General features: G+C 43.7%; 1 protein-coding gene across 9 annotated transcripts in view; it reads left to right on the forward strand.

Moving 5' to 3' along the window:
• Positions 1 to 19182, forward strand: part of LOC138768125 (uncharacterized) — a 71039-nt gene that overhangs the window by 37886 nt on the left and 13971 nt on the right. For 3 of the 9 annotated variants that reach the window (XM_069946194.1, XM_069946188.1, XM_069946185.1), the window contains 3 exons: positions 7595 to 7642; positions 10215 to 10262; positions 15490 to 15537. In XM_069946194.1, the coding sequence (XP_069802295.1) occupies positions 7595 to 7642; positions 10215 to 10262; positions 15490 to 15537 (144 nt within the window). The remainder of the gene's footprint in view (positions 1 to 7594; positions 7643 to 10214; positions 10263 to 15489; positions 15538 to 19182) is intronic. The other 6 variants (XM_069946193.1, XM_069946186.1, XM_069946187.1 and 3 more) reach the window with 5 other exon arrangements.

Raw genomic sequence — 19182 nt, forward strand, 5'->3', positions numbered from 1 at the left:
GAGTGTCTCTCCTGTGTCACTATTATGTGCTGAGTGTGTCCTGTGTCACTATTATCTGCTGAGTGTGTCCTGTGTCACTAATATCTGCTGAGTGTCTCTCCTGTGTCACTAATGTCTGCTGAGTGTGTCCTGTGTCACTATTATCTGCTCACTAATGTCTGCTGAGTGTGTCCTGTGTCACTATTATCTGCTGAGTGTCTCTCCTGTGTCACTATTATCTGCTGAGTGTGTCCTGTGTCACTATTATCTGGTGTGTATGTGTCAGTATTATCTGCTGAGTGTGTCCTGTGTCACTATTATCTGCTGAGTGTGTCCTGTGTCACTATTATCTGGTGTGTATGTGTCACTATTATCTGGTGTGTATGTGTCACTATCATCTGATCAGTGTGTCTTGTGTCACTATTTTCTGGTGAGTGTCTCCCCTGTGTCACTATTATCTGGTGAGTGTGTCCTGTGTCACTATTACCTGCTGAGTGTGTCCTGTGTCACTATTATCTGATGAGTGTGTCCTGTGTCACTATTATCTGATGAGTGTGTCCTGTGTCATTATTATCTGTTGAGTGTCTCTCCTGTGTCACTAATATCTGCTGAGTGTCTCCTGTGTCACTATTATCTGCTGAGTTTGTCCTGTGTCACTATTATCTGCTGAGTGTCTCTCCTGTGTCACTATTATCTGCTGAGTGTGTCCTGTGTCACTATTATCTGCTGAGTGTGTCCTGTGTCACTATTATCTGATTAGTGTGTCTTGTGTCACTGTTTTCTGGTGAGTGTCTCTCCTGTGTCACTATTATCTGCTGGGTGTGTCCTGTGTCACTATTATCTCTTATGTATGTGTCACTATTATCTGATCAGTGTGTCTTGTGTCACTATTATCTGGTGAATGTAATGTATCTCTAATAGAGATGAGCGAACGTTCGGTATTTGATTAGCGGGGGCTGCTGAACTTGGATAAAGCTCTAAGGTTGTCTGGATAACATGGATACAGCCAATGACTATATCCATGTTCTCCACATAGCCTTAGGGCTTTATCCAACTTTAGCAGCCACCGCTAATCAAATGCTGAACGATCGGGCTCGGATGGGCTCCAGCATGCTCCAGGTTCGCTCATCTCTAATCACTAATATCATGTGATGGTGTGTCATGTGTGTGTGCCATTTGTGTATTGTCTCCCCTGTTTGTGTTGTACGTATACTGTGGGGTCAGTGTCTGTATTGTGTGTATTATCTGCTGAGTGTGTTTCACTTGTCATTATTATCTGCTCAGTGTCTCTCCTGTGTCACTATTATGTGCTCAGTGTGTTATGTATCACTATTATCTGCTGAGTGTCCTGTTTCACTATTATCTGTTGAGTGTGTCCTGTGTCACTATTATCTGCTAAGTGTCTCTCCTGTGTCAATATTATCTGCTGAGTGTCTCTCCTGTGTCACTATTATCTGCTGAGTGTGTCCTGTGTCACTATTATCTGCTGAGTGTCTCTCCTGTGTCACTATTATCTGCTGAGTGTGTCCTGTGTCACTATTATCTGCTGAGTGTCTCTCCTGTGTCACTATTATCTGCTGAGTGTCTCTCCTGCGTCACTATTATCTGCTGAGTGTCTCTCTTGTGTCACTATTATCTGCTGAGTGTCTCTCTTGTGTCACTATTATCTGCTGAGTGTGTCCTGTGTCACTAATATCTGCTGAGTGTCTCTCCTGTGTCACTAATATCTGCTGAGTGTGTCCTGTGTCACTATTATCTGCTGAGTGTCTCTCCTGTGTCACTATTATCTGCTGAGTGTGTCCTGTGTCACTATTATCTGGTGTGTATGTGTCAGTATTATCTGCTGAGTGTGTCCTGTTTCACTATTATCTGCTGAGTGTCTCTCCTGTGTCACTATTATCTGTTGAGTGTGTCCTGTGTCACTATTATCTGCTGAGTGTGTCTTGTGTCACTATTATCTGCTGAGTGTGTCCTGTGTCACTATTATCTGCTGAGTGTGTCCTGTGTCACTATTATCTGCTGAGTGTGTCCTGTGTCACTATTATCTGGTGTGTATGTGTCACTATTATCTGGTGTGTATGTGTCACTATTATCTGATCAGTGTGTCTTGTGTCACTATTTTCTGGTGAGTGTCTCTCCTGTGTCACTATTATCTGCTGAGTGTGTCCTGTGTCACTTTTATCTGCTGAGTGTCTCTCCTGTGTCACTATTACCTGCTGAGTGTGTCCTGTGTCACTATTACCTGCTGAGTGTGTCCTGTGTCACTATTATCTGTTGAGTGTCTCTCCTGTGTCACTAATATCTGCTGAGTGTCTCTCCTGTGTCACTAATATCTGCTGTGTCTCCTGTGTCACTATTATCTGTTGAGTGTGTCCTGTGTCACTATTATCTGCTGAGTGTGTCCTGTGTCACTATTATCTGCTGAGTGTGTCCTGTGTCACTATTATCTGCTGAGTGTGTCCTGTGTCACTATTATCTGCTGAGTGTTTCCTGTGTCACTATTATCTGGTGTGTATGTGTCACTATTATCTGATCAGTGTGTCTTGTGTCACTATTTTCTGGTGAGTGTCTCTCCTGTGTCACTATTATCTGTTGAGTGTGTCCTGTGTCACTATTATCTGCTGAGTGTCTCTCCTGTGTCACTATTATCTGCTGAGTGTGTCCTGTGTCACTATTATCTGCTGAGTGTGTCCTGTGTCACTATTATCTGATCAGTGTGTCTTGTGTCACTATTTTCTGGTGAGTGTCTCTCCTGTGTCACTATTATCTGCTGAGTGTCTCTCCTGTGTCACTAATATCTGCTGAATGTGTCCTGTGTCACTATTATCTGCTGAGTGTCTCTCCTGTGTCACTATTATCTGCTGAGTGTGTCCTATGTCACTATTATCTGGTGTGTATGTGTCAGTATTATCTGCTGAGTGTGTCCTGTGTCACTATTATCTGCTGAGTGTGTCCTGTGTCACTATTATCTGGTGTGTATGTGTCACTATTATCTGGTGTGTATGTGTCACTATCATCTGATCAGTGTGTCTTGTGTCACTATTTTCTGGTGAGTGTCTCTCCTGTGTCACTATTATCTGCTGAGTGTGTCCTGTGTCACTATTACCTGCTGAGTGTGTCCTGTGTCACTATTATCTGATGAGTGTGTCCTGTGTCATTATTATCTGTTGAGTGTCTCTCCTGTGTCACTAATATCTGCTGAGTGTCTCCTGTGTCACTATTATCTGATGAGTGTGTCCTGTGTCACTATTATCTGCTGAGTTTGTCCTGTGTCACTATTATCTGCTGAGTGTCTCTCTTGTGTCACTATTATCTGATGGGTGTGTCCTGTGTCACTATTATCTGCTGAGTGTGTCCTGTGTCACTATTATCTGCTGAGTGTGTCCTGTGTCAGTATTATCTGGTGTGTATGTGTCACTATTATCTGATCAGTGTGTCTTGTGTCACTATTCTGGTGAGTGTCTCTCCTGTGTCAGTATTATCTGATGAGTGTGTCCTGTGTCACTTATCTGCTGAGTGTCTCTCCTTTGTCACTATTATCTGCTGAGTGTGTCCTGTGTCACTATTATCTGGTGTGTATGTGTCACTATTATCTGATCAGTGTGTCTTGTGTCACTATTTTCTGGTGAGTGTCTCTCCTGTGTCACTATTATCTGCTGAGTGTCTCTCCTGTGTCACTATTATGTGCTGAGTGTGTCCTGTGTCACTATTATCTGCTGAGTGTGTCCTGTGTCACTATTATCTGCTGAGTGTCTCTCCTGTGTCACTATTATCTGCTGAGTGTGTCCTGTGTCACTATTATCTGCTGAGTGTCTCTCCTGTGTCACTAATATCTGCTGAGTGTGTCCTGTGTCACTATTATCTGCTGAGTGTGTCCTGTGTCACTATTATCTGCTGAGTGTCTCTCCTGTGTCACTAATATCTGCTGAGTGTCTCTCCTGTGTCACTATTATCTGCTGAGTGTGTCTCCTGTGTCACTATTATCTGCTGAGTGTCTCTCCTGTGTCACTATTATCTGCTGAGTGTCTCTCCTGTGTCACTATTATCTGCTGAGTGTGTCCTGTGTCACTATTATCTGCTGAGTGTGTCCTGTGTCACTATTATCTGCTGAGTGTCTCTCCCGTGTCACTATTATCTGCTGAGTGTCTCTCCTGTGTCACTATTATCTGCTGAGTGTGTCCTGTGTCACTATTATCTGCTGAGTGTGTCCTGTGTCACTATTATCTGATGTGTGTCTTGTGTCACTATTATCTGCTGAGTGTGTCCTGTGTCACTATTATCTGCTGAGTGTCTCTCCTGTGTCACTATTATCTGCTGAGTGTCTCTCCTGTGTCACTATTATCTGCTGAGTGTGTCCTGTGTCACTATTATCTGCTGAGTGTGTCCTGTGTCACTATTATCTGCTGAGTGTGTCCTGTGTCAGTATTATCTGCTGAGTGTGTCCTGTGTACCTATTATCTGCTGAGTGTCTCTTCTGGGTCACTATTATCTGCTGAGTGTCTCTCCTGGGTCACTATTATCTGCTGAGTGTGTCCTGTGTCACTATTATCTGCCGAGTGTGTCCTGTGTCACTATTATCTGCTGAGTGTCTCTCCTGTGTCACTATTATCTGCTGAGTGTGTCCTGTGTCACTATTATCTGCTGAGTATGTCCTGTGTCACTATTATCTGCTGAGTGTGTCCTGTGTCACTATTATCTGCTGAGTGTGTCCTGTGTCACTATTATCTGTTGAGTGTCTCTCCTGTGTCACTAATATCTGCTGAGTGTCTATCCTGTGTCACTATTATCTGCTGAGTGTCTCTCCTGTGTCACTATTATCTGCTGAGTGTGTCCTGTGTCACTATTATCTGTTGAGTGTCTCTCCTGTGTCACTAATATCTGCTGATTGTGTCCTGTGTCACTATTATCTGCTGATGTCTCCCCTGTGTCACTATTATCTGCTGAGTGTCTCTCCTGTGTCACTATTATCTGCTGAGTGTGTCCTGTGTCACTATTATCTGCTGAGTTTGTCCTGTGTCACTATTATCTGTTGAGTGTCTCTACTGTGTCACTATTATCTGCTGAGTGTGTCCTGTGTCACTTATCTGCTGAGTGTCTCTACTGTGTCACTATTATCTGCTGAGTGTGTCCTGTGTCACTTATCTGCTGAGTGTCTCTCCTGTGTCACTAATATCTGCTGAGTGTGTCCTGTGTCACTATTATCTGCTGAGTGTGTCCTGTGTCACTTATCTGCTGAGTGTCTCTCCTGTGTCACTAATATCTGCTGAGTGTGTCCTGTGTCACTATTATCTGCTGAGTGTGTCCTGTGTCACTATTATCTGCTGAGTGTGTCCTGTGTCACTATTATCTGTTGAGTGTCTCTCCTGTGTCACTAATATCTGCTGAGTGTCTATCCTGTGTCACTATTATCTGCTGAGTGTCTCTCCTGTGTCACTATTATCTGCTGAGTGTCTCTCCTGTGTCACTATTATCTGTTGAGTGTCTCTCCTGTGTCACTAATATCTGCTGAGTGTGTCCTGTGTCACTATTATCTGCTGATGTCTCCCCTGTGTCACTATTATCTGCTGAGTGTCTCTCCTGTGTCACTATTATCTGCTGAGTGTGTCCTGTGTCACTATTATCTGCTGAGTTTGTCCTGTGTCACTATTATCTGTTGAGTGTCTCTACTGTGTCACTATTATCTGCTGAGTGTGTCCTGTGTCACTTATCTGCTGAGTGTCTCTACTGTGTCACTATTATCTGCTGAGTGTGTCCTGTGTCACTTATCTGCTGAGTGTCTCTCCTGTGTCACTAATATCTGCTGAGTGTGTCCTGTGTCACTATTATCTGCTGAGTGTGTCCTGTGTCACTTATCTGCTGAGTGTCTCTCCTGTGTCACTAATATCTGCTGAGTGTGTCCTGTGTCACTATTATCTGCTGAGTGTGTCCTGTGTCACTATTATCTGCTGAGTGTGTCCTGTGTCACTATTATCTGTTGAGTGTCTCTCCTGTGTCACTAATATCTGCTGAGTGTCTATCCTGTGTCACTATTATCTGCTGAGTGTCTATCCTGTGTCACTATTATCTGCTGAGTGTCTCTCCTGTGTCACTATTATCTGCTGAGTGTCTCTCCTGTGTCACTATTATCTGTTGAGTGTCTCTCCTGTGTCACTAATATCTGCTGAGTGTGTCCTGTGTCACTATTATCTGCTGATGTCTCCCCTGTGTCACTATTATCTGCTGAGTGTCTCTCCTGTGTCACTATTATCTGCTGAGTGTGTCCTGTGTCACTATTATCTGCTGAGTTTGTCCTGTGTCACTATTATCTGTTGAGTGTCTCTACTGTGTCACTATTATCTGCTGAGTGTGTCCTGTGTCACTTATCTGCTGAGTGTCTCTACTGTGTCACTATTATCTGCTGAGTGTGTCCTGTGTCACTTATCTGCTGAGTGTCTCTCCTGTGTCACTAATATCTGCTGAGTGTGTCCTGTGTCACTATTATCTGCTGAGTGTGTCCTGTGTCACTTATCTGCTGAGTGTCTCTCCTGTGTCACTAATATCTGCTGAGTGTGTCCTGTGTCACTATTATCTGCTGAGTGTGTCCTGTGTCACTATTATCTGCTGAGTGTGTCCTGTGTCACTATTATCTGTTGAGTGTCTCTCCTGTGTCACTAATATCTGCTGAGTGTCTATCCTGTGTCACTATTATCTGCTGAGTGTCTCTCCTGTGTCACTATTATCTGCTGAGTGTCTCTCCTGTGTCACTATTATCTGTTGAGTGTCTCTCCTGTGTCACTAATATCTGCTGAGTGTGTCCTGTGTCACTATTATCTGCTGATGTCTCCCCTGTGTCACTATTATCTGCTGAGTGTCTCTCCTGTGTCACTATTATCTGCTGAGTGTGTCCTGTGTCACTATTATCTGCTGAGTTTGTCCTGTGTCACTATTATCTGTTGAGTGTCTCTACTGTGTCACTATTATCTGCTGAGTGTGTCCTGTGTCACTTATCTGCTGAGTGTCTCTACTGTGTCACTATTATCTGCTGAGTGTGTCCTGTGTCACTTATCTGCTGAGTGTCTCTCCTGTGTCACTAATATCTGCTGAGTGTGTCCTGTGTCACTAATATCTGCTGAGTGTGTATATGTCACTATTATCTGATCAGTGTGTCTTGTGTCACTATTATCTGGTGAATGTAATGTATCTCTAATAGAGATGAGCGAACCGGGTTCAGGTTCGAGTCGATCCGAACTTTCGGCATTTGATTAGCGGGGGCTGCTGAACTTGGATAAAGCTCTAAGGTTGTCTGGATAACATGGATACAGCCAATGACTATATCCATGTTCTCCACATAGCCTTAGGGCTTTATCTAACTTTAGCAGCCACCGCTAATCAAATGCCGATCGATCGGGCTCGGATGGGCTCCAGCATGCTCCAGGTTCGCTCATCTCTAATCACTAATATCATGTGATGGTGTGTCATGTGTGTGTGCCACTTGTGTATTGTCTCCCCTGTTTGTGTTGTACGTATACTTTGGGGTCAGTGTCTGTATTGTGTGTATTATCTGCTGAGTGTTTATCTTTTTATATATTTATCTTGTGCGAGTTTAAAAAAAAAAATCTCGTCTCTCGCATACCAGGACATCAAGATGGAGGAAAACAGAGCGGCAACCAAGAACCTGGAGCAGGTAAGCATCTGATTAATAAGCCGGCTGGTGTGTGTCATGTGTCACTATTGGCTGGTGAGTGTGTCTCCTCTATGGTGTGTTTGTGTCACTGTTATCTGGTGTGTCTTGTGTCACTATTATCTGATCAGTGTGTCTTGTGTCAGTATTATCTGGTGAATGTAATGTATCACTAATATCGTGATGGTGTGTCATGTATCAGTGTTTGCCACTTGTGTTTTGTCTCCCCTGTTTGTGTTGTACGTATACTGTGCGGTCAGTGTCTGTATTGTGTGTATTATCTGCTGAGTGTGTTTCACTTATCATTATTATCTGCTGAGTGTCTCTCCTGTGTCACTATTATGTTCTCTGTGTCATGTATCACTATTATCTGGAGTGTCTCCCGTGTCACTATTATCTGCTGAGTGTGTCCTGTGTCACTATTATCTGCTGAGTGTCCTGTGTCACTATTATCTGCTGAGTGTCCTGTGTCACTATTATCTGCTGAGTGTGTCCTGTGTCACTATTATCTGTTGAGTGTCTCTACTGTGTCACTAATATCTGCTGAGTGTCTCTCCTGTGTCACTATTATCTGTTGAGTGTGTCCTGTGTCACTATTATCTGCTGAGTGTGTCCTGTGTCACTATTATCTGCTGAGTGTCCTGTGTCAGTATTATCTGCTGAGTGTGTCCTGTGTCACTATTATCTGCTGAGTGTGTCCTGTGTCACTATTATCTGCTGAGTGTCTCTCCTGTGTCACTATTATCTGCTGAGTGTGTCCTGTGTCATTATTATCTGCTGAGTGTGTCCTTTGTCACTAATATCTGCTGAGTGTCTCTCCTGTGTCACTATTATCTGTTGAGTGTGTCCTGTGTCACTATTATCTGCTGAGTGTGTCCTGTGTCACTATTATCTGCTGAGTGTCCTGTGTCAGTATTATCTGCTGAGTGTGTCCTGTGTCACTATTATCTGCTGAGTGTGTCCTGTGTCACTATTATCTGCTGAGTGTCTCTCCTGTGTCACTATTATCTGCTGAGTGTGTCCTGTGTCATTATTATCTGCTGAGTGTGTCCTTTGTCACTATTATCTGCTGAGTGTCTCTCCTGTGTCACTATTATCTGCTGAGTGTGTCCTGTGTCATTATTATCTGCTGAGTGTGTCCTTTGTCACTAATATCTGCTGAGTGTGTCCTGTGTCACTATTATCTGTTGAGTGTGTCCTGTGTCACTATTATCTGCTGAGTGTGTCCTGTGTCACTATTATCTGCTGAGTGTCCTGTGTCAGTATTATCTGCTGAGTGTGTCCTGTGTCACTATTATCTGCTGAGTGTGTCCTGTGTCACTATTATCTGCTGAGTGTCTCTCCTGTGTCACTATTATCTGCTGAGTGTGTCCTGTGTCATTATTATCTGCTGAGTGTGTCCTGTGTCACTATTATCTGATCAGTGTGTCTTGTGTCACTATTATCTGGTGAATGTAATGTATCTCTAATAGAGATGAGCGAACCGGGTTCAGGTTGAGTCGATCCGAACTTTCGGCATTTGATTAGCGGGGGCTGCTGAACTTGGATAAAGCTCTAAGGTTGTCTGGATAACATGGATACAGCCAATGACTATATCCATGTTCTCCACATAGCCTTAGGGCTTTATCCAACTTTAGCAGCCACCGCTAATCAAATGCCGAACGATCGGGCTCGGATGGGCTCCAGCATGCTCCAGGTTCGCTCATTTCTAATCACTAATATCATGTGATGGTGTGTCATGTGTGTGTGCCACTTGTGTATTGTCTCCCCTGTTTGTGTTGTACGTATACTGTGGGGTCAGTGTCTGTATTGTGTGTATTATCTGCTGAGTGTGTTTCACTTGTCATTATTATTTGCTGAGTGTCTCTCCTGTGTCACTATTATCTGCTTAGTGTGTCATGTATCACTATTATCTGGAGTGTCTCCTGTGTCACTATTATCTGCTGAGAGTGTGTCATGTGTCACTATTATCTGCTCAGTGTGTCCTGTGTCACTATTATCTGCTGAGTGTGTCCTGTGTCACTATTATCTGCTGAGTGTCTCTCCTGTGTCACTATTATCTGCTGAGTGTGTCCTGTGTCACTATTATCTGCTGAGTGATGTCATGTGTCACTATTATCTGCTGAGTGTCACTATTTTTTATTGAGTGTCCTGTGTTATCTGGTGTGTATGTGTCACTATTATCTGGTGTGTGTGTGTGTGTGTCACTATTATCTGGTGTGTATGTGTCAGTATTATCTGGTGTGTGTGTGTGTCACTATTATCTGGTGTGTATGTGTCACTATTATCTGATCAGTGTGTCTTGTATCACTATTATCTGGTGTGTATGTGTTACTATTATATGATCAGTGTGTCTTGTGTCAGTATTATCTGGTGAATGTAATGTATCACTAATATCATGTGATGGTGTGTCATGCATCAGTTTGTGCCACTTGTGTATTGTCTCCCCTGTTTGTGTTGTACGTATACTGTGGGGTCAGTGTCTGTATTGTGTGTATTATCTGCTGAGTGTTTATCTTTTTATATATTTTTCTTGAGCGAGTGTAAATAAAACTTCTCGTCTCTCCCATACCAGGACATCAAGATGGAGGAAAACAGAGCGGCAACCAAGGTCCTGGAGCAGGTAAACATCTGATTAATAAGCCGGCTGGTGTGTGTCATGTGTCACTATTGGCTGGTGAGTGTGTCTCCTCTATGGGGTGTTTGTGTCACTGTTATCTGGTGTGTCCTGTGTCACTATTATCTGATCAGTGTGTCTTGTGTCACTGTTATCTGGTGTGTCCTGTGTTACTATTATCTGCTGAGTGTCTCCCCTGTGTCACTATTATCTGCTGAGTGTCTTTCCTGTGTCACTATTATCTGCTGAGTGTGTCCTGTGTCACTATTATCTGCTGAGTGTCTTTCCTGTGTCACTATTATCTGCTGGGTGTGTGTTTGTCATATTTGTATTCAGTGGTCATTGTGTATTGTCTTCTAAATGTCATATGTGTATTGTGTGTGCCCTGTGTCAGTATTATCTGGTGTGTATGTGTCACTATTATCTTGTGTGTCCTGAGTCACTATTATCTACATACACAAAAGATAGTGACACAGGACACACACAATACACATACGACATTTAGAAGACAATACGCAATGACCACTGAATACAGATATGACAAACACACACCCAGCAGATAATAGTGACACAAGAGAAACACTCAGCAGATAATAGTGACACAGGAGAGACACTCAGCAGATAATAGTGACACAGGAGAGACACTCAGCAGATAGTGATCTGATGAGGATTCTGGTCGCACATGGCAGTGGGGAGGAGGGGAAAGGAGCCTATATGTGGTTTTAAAAGTCTTGTATTGTCATTTATTCTGTTTATCCCTGAGGAAGGGGGGTACAGTATTCTCCTGATACGTGTTGGGTTGTGTTTAAATAAATGTTTTCTACTTACCTGAAGTGCCAATAATATATAGTTAGTGAATAGTGAAGCTCAAGGAGGTTTGAAGTGTCTGAAGCATTCCCTGTGCAATAAGGTGTGTGCTACTGCTGAGCTGGACAAGTTGAAGTTTGAGCAGCCATGAAGTTCCCAATGTCATAAGGAGATATAAGAAAAGGATGTTCCTGGCCTGGGAGGTGGGGGGGGGGCAGTCTGGCTACTATTCCCTTCTGAACAGTGAGTTAACTCATATATCTGAGAAGCTAAGGCCGTTTATTGCTATTTATGAAACTAGTATCCGCTCTCCATAACCAGACCTAGCATGGCAGTGAGCACACAGAGAACCATTAAAAGTGAGTGAGGAAGCAAGTGAGCCTTCAAAAAATTATACCAGACACAGCATGGCATTGAGCACACAAAGAACCATTAAAAGTGAGTGAGGAAGCAAGTGAGCCCACCCAAAATTTATACCAGACACAGCATGGCAGTGAGCACACAGAGAACCATTAAGAAAAATTAAAATATTAAATTAAGAAAAAAGTATAATATATCTATACATGATGTCTTAGTAAAGGGTGGTGTGGTACATCATAATGCAAATGTTTTTGGGGGGGGGGGGAGCAAACATCCTTCTAAACTATCAAAGTGGTAAAAGTGAACACAAACTGTGCAATCAAACAACAACAACCAATGAAAAGTGAGATACGTGCAGAACTTTAAACTTTTTACAATGTGAACTAGGAACTGAAAACTATGAACCCATCAATAGTGACATCCCATTCCCTAGTTGACTAATGTGACAATTCTAAGTGCTAACAAACAAGCATGAGCACAGCTAGATAGATTTCTCTCTCATACTGTGCAAACTTACAATATGTATATATCCCAACAAATTAAACTGAAGGGGTAACCATCATTTCCAAATTTCTGACGTGTCACCAACTTGTTAGGGTCCAAGTGCTGACCCTAACCCTACTTGCTTAAAGGAAGGGGCAGAGGGCCCTCAGCAGAGTGCGGCATCTGTTCCTTCCTGATCATCAGTTCCCAGATAGACAAACAGAAACAAAAAGGTGACGATTTGACCACCTCTGCCCTATTTTGGCAACTGTTGGGGGTAAGGAGGCTGACATGTCAATATGAAAGTTATAGTCACGTCAAGCGAGTCACGTCAATTTGAGTTACATCCATGACAACAGCCTCACTGTCTGCCAACCGGGTCTCATCGTCATCATCAGACACCTCTTCCAACCCCGCTTGCAAGTCCCCACTCTCATCACCCACTGACTGCCTGAGCTGCATAGTTTGGTCATCGGGACAGATCAACTGCTCCGGTTGCTCTGACTCAGGGAAGGGTCCAGAAAACAGTTCCTGGGAGCATGGTGGGGGTGGTGGATCTGATTCCCATCTTTCACTGGAGGGGCCAGGCTGTGGAGAAGGAGGCTGAGCTAATGGAGCAAGTGTTCCACTCCCTTGGGTAGCATGGGTGGACTGCGTGGAAGACTGTGTGGATAAGAGTGGTGGATAAGTTACTGGACACATTATCCACTATCCACGTGATCACCTGTTCACACTGCTGCGGTTTCATTATCAGTCTACCATGAGACCCCGTAAGTTGAGCAAAGAAGCTAGGGAGTGAACGTCTGCGGTGTGCCACTGCTACCTCCTTAACAGGTGCTGCTGTGTCACCCTGCCCTAAACCACGGCCTCTGGCAACGGCATCGCTTGGAACCTGTCGTCCTCGACCCTCACCCCTGGGGTTCACCATTTTATGGACACTGCACTGTATGGTACTTAGATAGGCCTTGCGTATGAAATACAGAAATCAGGAAAAATACTTGTGCTCCCGCAAGTTTTGGGGGGCTGTACGGTACAGTCTGGTAGTAGCTGGACCTATACACACTCTGTGACACCCCATTACAATGAGCAGTGAAGTGCTATGCAGGTGTACTACAAATCCCAGCAATACAGTGTAGTACCCACGAGTTTTGGGGGGCTGTACGGTACAATCTGGCTAGGCCAGCTGTCAGTCACCATCAAGGGTACACCTGATGCCTCTCGACCGGGGGTGGTAAGGCCACGGCTAGACAAAAAAAAACCCCAAAAAAACAGCTGGCTGGTTGGCGGGGGCGCGATCGGCGGGCCCCCGGCAACCAGTCCCGCTCCTCTGCAGACGTTGTGTGACGTCAGAGCATGGCAGTGAGGACACAGAAGCATTAGAAGTGAGTGAGGAAGCAATTGAGCCTCCCAATAATTAGGCCAGACACAGCATGGCGGAAGACTTGGCTGTTGGCTGAGAATTGAAGTAGGAGGAGGAGAGGAGCTAACAAGAATCTTCATGTTGAGCTGCTTTCCCTGGGTGGACAGTTGAATTCAGGTGAAATCCAGGCTTTGTTCATTTTTATAAACGTCAGCCTGTCAGCGCTGTCAGTTGACAGGCGGGTGCGCTTATCAGTTATGATGGCACCAGCTGCACTGAAGACCCGCTCTGACAACACACTAGCGGCAGGGCAGCACAGCACCTCCAAGGCGTAAAGCTCCAGTTCGGGCCACGTATCTAGCTTTGCAACCCAGTAGTTGTAGGTAGAGTGATCGGGAAGGACGGTGGTATGGTCAGCAAGGTGCAAGGTACTCCCTCACCATCTTCCTGAAGGCTTTCCCCCTTCTCTGTCTAGACTGAGGACGGTTGCTGGGGTGCCATGAAACTGTCAAAAGGCCTTGGAGAATGTTCCCCTGCCCCTTGACAAGCTGCCTGCTCCACTGCTCCTCTCCCCCGCTCTTTGGCCCACAGAACTACGTCCTCTGGCGCTAGTGGTGTCAGATGGGAAGTACATTTTCAGCTTCTGCACCAGGGCCTGTTGATATTGATTCCCTCTCATACTGCGTTCCTCGGCAGGAATGACAATGGAAAAGTTCGGTTTGTGCCGAGGGTCCAGGAGGGTGAACACCCAGTAATCTGTATTATCCAAAACTAGTAGTAAACGTGGATGCCAGTTAAGGCCCAGCAACAAGGAGGCAAGGGCAGGCACACCAGTAGTCAACATGGATGTCAGTTAAGGCCCAGCAGTAGCCAACAAGGAGGCAAGGGCAGGCACACCAGTAGTCAACATGGAGGCCAGTTAAGGCCCAGCAGTAGCCAACAAGGAGGCAAGGGCAGGCACACCAGTAGTCAACATGGAGGCCAGTTAAGGCCCAGCAGTAGCCAACAAGTAGCCTTCTACCCCAGCACCCTTTCAATTTTCAGTTTGAATGTAGCAGTTGGGTTAACATTCTATTGAAGTTCTATGCAGGTGTACTACAAATCCCAGCAATACAGTGTAGTACCCACTAGTTCAGGGGGGGCTGTATGGTAAAATCTAGTAGTGGCTGGACCTAGATACACGCTGTGATACCCCCTTACAATGAGCAGTGAAGTTTTATAAAGGTGTACTACAAATCCCAGCAATACAGTGTAGTTCCCACTAGTTTAGGGGGGGGGGGCTGTATGGTAGAATCTAGTAGTGGCTGGACCTATACACACTCTCTAACACCCCCTTACAATGAGCAGTGAAGTTCTATGCCGGTGTACTACAAATCCCAGCAATCCAATGTAGTACAGCAGGACCACCAGCCCCAAAATCAAAAAGGAGTACACTGAGCACTTCTTAGGGGTGTGTATGCAACACCTAATGTCCCCTTTCTGCCAGCAGCCAATCACCACAGTGTGCTGGTGAAATCGCGGTAGCAGCACTACAACTCCCAGCCAGCAGTCTGTAGTAATAGTATTAATAAAAGCTTTAAGCCCTTACAAGGTCTGTGTGTTTGTATTGCTAGTATATACCCTGCCTACTAGAAGGCTATATCCTACACTGACACTCTCCCTGACCAGCAGCAGCTCTCTCCCTGATCTCTCACAGCGTGCGTCTGAAGCCAGCACTGCCCCCGCCCAGTTTTATATGGCAGGGTCATCTGATCTGGCCAACCAATCGCTGCTATCGACATGTATGGGTCCCACGTCATCGCAGGATGCACCAAAGAGTCTCCTGCATGTTTATTGGCTGAGAAATAGCGGCCAAACTTACAGGAAATGGATGATGAGATTTCCTCGAGTATCGCGAGATGCTCGTCCGAGTAACGAGTACCATGGAGTACCCTAATACTCGATCGAGTACCAAGCTCAGACCAGCACGCTCGCTCATCACTAGTCACTATTATCTGATCAGTGTGTCTTGTGTCACTATTATCTGGTGAATGTAATGTATCACTAATATCATGTGATGGTGTCATGTATCAGTGTGTGCCACTTGTGTATTGTCTCCGTTTGTGTTGTACGTATACTTTGGGGTCAGTGTCTGTATTGTGTGTATTTTCTGCTGAGTGTTTATCTTTTTATATATTTATCTTGTGTGAGCGTAAAAAAAATGTCTCGTCTCTCACATACCAGGACATCAAGATGGAGGAAAACAGAGCGGCAACCAAGGTCCTGGAGCAGGTAAGCATCTGATTAATAAGCCGGCTGGTGTGTGTCATGTGTCACTATTTCAAAGCATCCGATCCTCCACTCCAAACCTAGGATAGTATCAGGCGCAGGTCCAAGATTAAAAGGCATTAAAAGTGATGGTAAAAATTTTATTTATTAAAACACAACACATTTCGAAGTTGTGCCGACTTCTTTCTCAAGTGTTTACAAGTAAAATCATTCTAGGATGTATAAAAAGTGTGCACATGCTCAGAACAAGCACGACACAGATGGTGACTATTTGCATAATGAATCGATCCTCCCATTGTGGGTAAGTTGTAGTTCAAATACACATGATTGTAAGCAGCATACATGCAACTAACATTGTTACAAAATATATAATAAAATAAATAAAACATATATATATGTATTTCAGGAAAAATCCGTTTCATATATCTATCTAAAAATCTTGCCTATCTTGTATTTTCAATCGTTTCATTTAGTCCCTGTGGAGTGGAGAGTTTGAAAATACAATAAGATTCTCTATTTATCAGTTCTGGAATCTGCTCAAGAATAATAAGTGTTAAATCTGTTGGGTTACTTTGATGGCAAATAAAAAAGTGTTTAGATACACTATGGAGAAGGAAAGATTTTTTAATGTTAGATCTATGTTTATTCATATGGGACCGCACCGTCTGAACTGTGCGGCCCACGTATTGCAAGCCGCATCTACACTCAAGTAGATATATCACAAACTGAGTGGCGCAGGTAAATTTACCACGTATCGTGTATGATTCTCCTGTGATTCTGGATCTGAATGTAGTAACTGGATCCGGTAACATCCATTCACAACATAAGCACCGATTGTGCTGACATCTCATGGAGACCACTTCCCTTTCATCTGAATCCACAAAATTAAGATTCGTGTCTTGGATTTTACGTAGTCTGCTGGGGGCTATATGACCCCGTAAGGTTTTTGTTCTGAGAAAGATAATATTAGGTCTTTTGGGTATAACTCATTTTAAAACCGGGTCATCACACAAAATGGACCAATTTTTCTGTAGGTAATTTTTAATTACTGAAGCACCACAGTTATATTCCGTAATGAAAGAAAAGTTATTTTTATTTTTAATAATATTTTTGTTTTTAGTCTTTTCGTTCATGTTATTTAAAATATCTCTTTGTGTCATTTTTTTTATTTATATTATAAGCTTTTTTAAGAATTTTTTCCGGGTACCCCTTATTTAAAATTCTATTTTTTAAAATATTTGCTTGTTCTGCGTAATCATTATTATTACTACAGTTCTTCCTTACACGTTGCTATTGCCCGAAGGGGACGTTTTTTAACCACTGCGGTAGGTGACAGCTACTATATTCAAGAAAGCTGTTCACATCCACACTTTAAAAATGAGTTTTTGTAGAGACTTTATCTTCTATTTTCATTAGAGTGATATCTAAAAAGTCTATATTATTAGAACTGAAATTCAATGTAAATTTTATTCCCCAATTATTGTCATTAAGTTCATCAACAAAACATTGTGCCTCCTCTTCTGTACCCGTCCAAATAAAAAAAAGATTGTCTATAAAACGACGATAATATGATACTGATTTTATATAATATTGGGACTATGCGATGACACTCGCCTCGAAATGTCCCATGAATAAATTAGCAAAACTTGGTGTGAAGCGAGTGCCCATCGCACAGCCCCTGACTTGCTTGTACACATGATCTTCAAACATAAAAATATTATGATCTAAAATAAATTTCATACCGTCATGAATAAATTGTATTTGTGATTTTTCTAATTCAGTGTCTAAATTCAAGTAGTATAAAGCCGCATTTAAACCCAAATCTACACTCACCGGCCACTTTATTAGGTACACCCTGCTAGTAACAGGTTGGACCCCCTTTTGCCTTCAGAACTGCCCCAATCCTTGGTGGCATAGATACAACAAGGTGCTGGAAGCTTCCTCAGAGATTTTGGTCCATAGTGACATGATGGCATCACACAGTTGCCGCAGATTTGTCGGCTGCACATCCATGATGCCAATCTCCCGTTCCACCACATCCCAAAGATGCTCTATTGGATTGAGATCTGGTGACTGTGGAGGCCATTGGAGTACAGTGACCTCATTGTCATGTTCAAGAAACCAGTCTGAGATGATTCTAGCTTTATGACATGGCGCATTATCCTGCTGAAAGTAGCCATCAGATGTTGGGTCCATTGTGGTCATAAAGGGATGGACATGGTCAGCAACAATACTCAGGTAGGCTGTGGCGTTGCGATGCTCAATTGGTACCAAGGGGCCCAAAGAGTGCCAAGAAAATATTCCCCACACCATGACACCACCACCACCAGCCTGAACCGTTGATACAAGGCAGGATGGATCCATGCTTTCATGTTGTTGACGCCAAATTCTGACCCTACCATCCGAATGTCGCAGCAGAAATCGAGACTCATCAGACCAGGCAACGTTTTTCCAATCTTCTACTGTCCAATTTCGATGAGCTTGTGCAAATTGTAGCCTCAGTTTCCTGTTCTTAGCTGAGCGGAGTGGCCCCCGGTGTGGTCTTCTGCTGCTGTAGCCCATCTGCCTCAGAGTTGGCCGTACTGTGCGATCAGAGACGCTCTTCTGCCTACCTTGGTTGTAACGGTTGGCTATTTGAGTCACTGTTGCCTTTCTATCAGCTGGAACCAGTCTGCCCATTCTCCTCTGACCTCTGGCATCAACAAGGCATTTCCGCCCACAGAACTGCCGCTCGCTGGATGGTTTTTCTTTTTCGGACCATTCTCTGTAAACCCTAGAGATGGTTGTGCGTGAAAATCCCAGTAGATCAGCAGTTTCTGAAATACTCAGACCAGCCCTTCTGGCACCAACAACCATGCCACGTTCAAAGGCACCAAATCCCCTTTCTTCCCCATACTGATGCTCGGTTTGAACTGCAGGAGATTGTCTTGACCATGTCTACATGCCTAAATGCACTGAGTTGCCGCCATGTGATTGGCTGATTAGAAATTAAGTGGAAACGTGCAGTTGGACAGGTGTACCTAATAAAGTGGCCGGTAAGTGTATATCAATATTCGAATATAGTGAAGTGACATCTAGAGTAATAAAAGAAAAATTAGATGAAGTGAAAGATTGTAACTCATAAATTAACTGTGACGAGTCCTTAAGAAATGACGGTAACTCCCAAACATACTTCTGTAAATAAAGATCAATATAGTGGGATAAATTAGATGTAAGGGACCCTATTCCCAAAATAATAGGGCGCCCCGGTGGACTAACTAAACTTTTGTGGATTTTTGGCAAATAATAAAAATGTGCTAAATTAATATCAGAGACCAGCAGGAATTGTTTTTCTTTTTTGTTAAGGATACCTGCTTCAATGGCTCCCTCCATCTCAGGAATATAAAATGTCATATATAGAAATGATAGAGGGAGCCATTGAAGCAGGTATCCTTAACAAAAAAGAAAAACAATTCCTGCTGGTCTCTGATATTAATTTAGCACATTTTTATTATTTGCCAAAAATCCACAAAAGTTTAGTTAGTCCACCGGGGCGCCCTATTATTTTGGGAATAGGGTCCCTTACATCTAATTTATCCCACTATATTGATCTTTATTTACAGAAGCAGGGCCGGCCTTTGGGGTGTGCGACCAGTGCGGTTGCACAGG

The sequence above is a fragment of the Dendropsophus ebraccatus genome, chromosome 11 (genome assembly GCF_027789765.1).
Source record: "Dendropsophus ebraccatus isolate aDenEbr1 chromosome 11, aDenEbr1.pat, whole genome shotgun sequence".
Classification (NCBI taxonomy): Eukaryota; Metazoa; Chordata; class Amphibia; order Anura; family Hylidae; genus Dendropsophus; species Dendropsophus ebraccatus.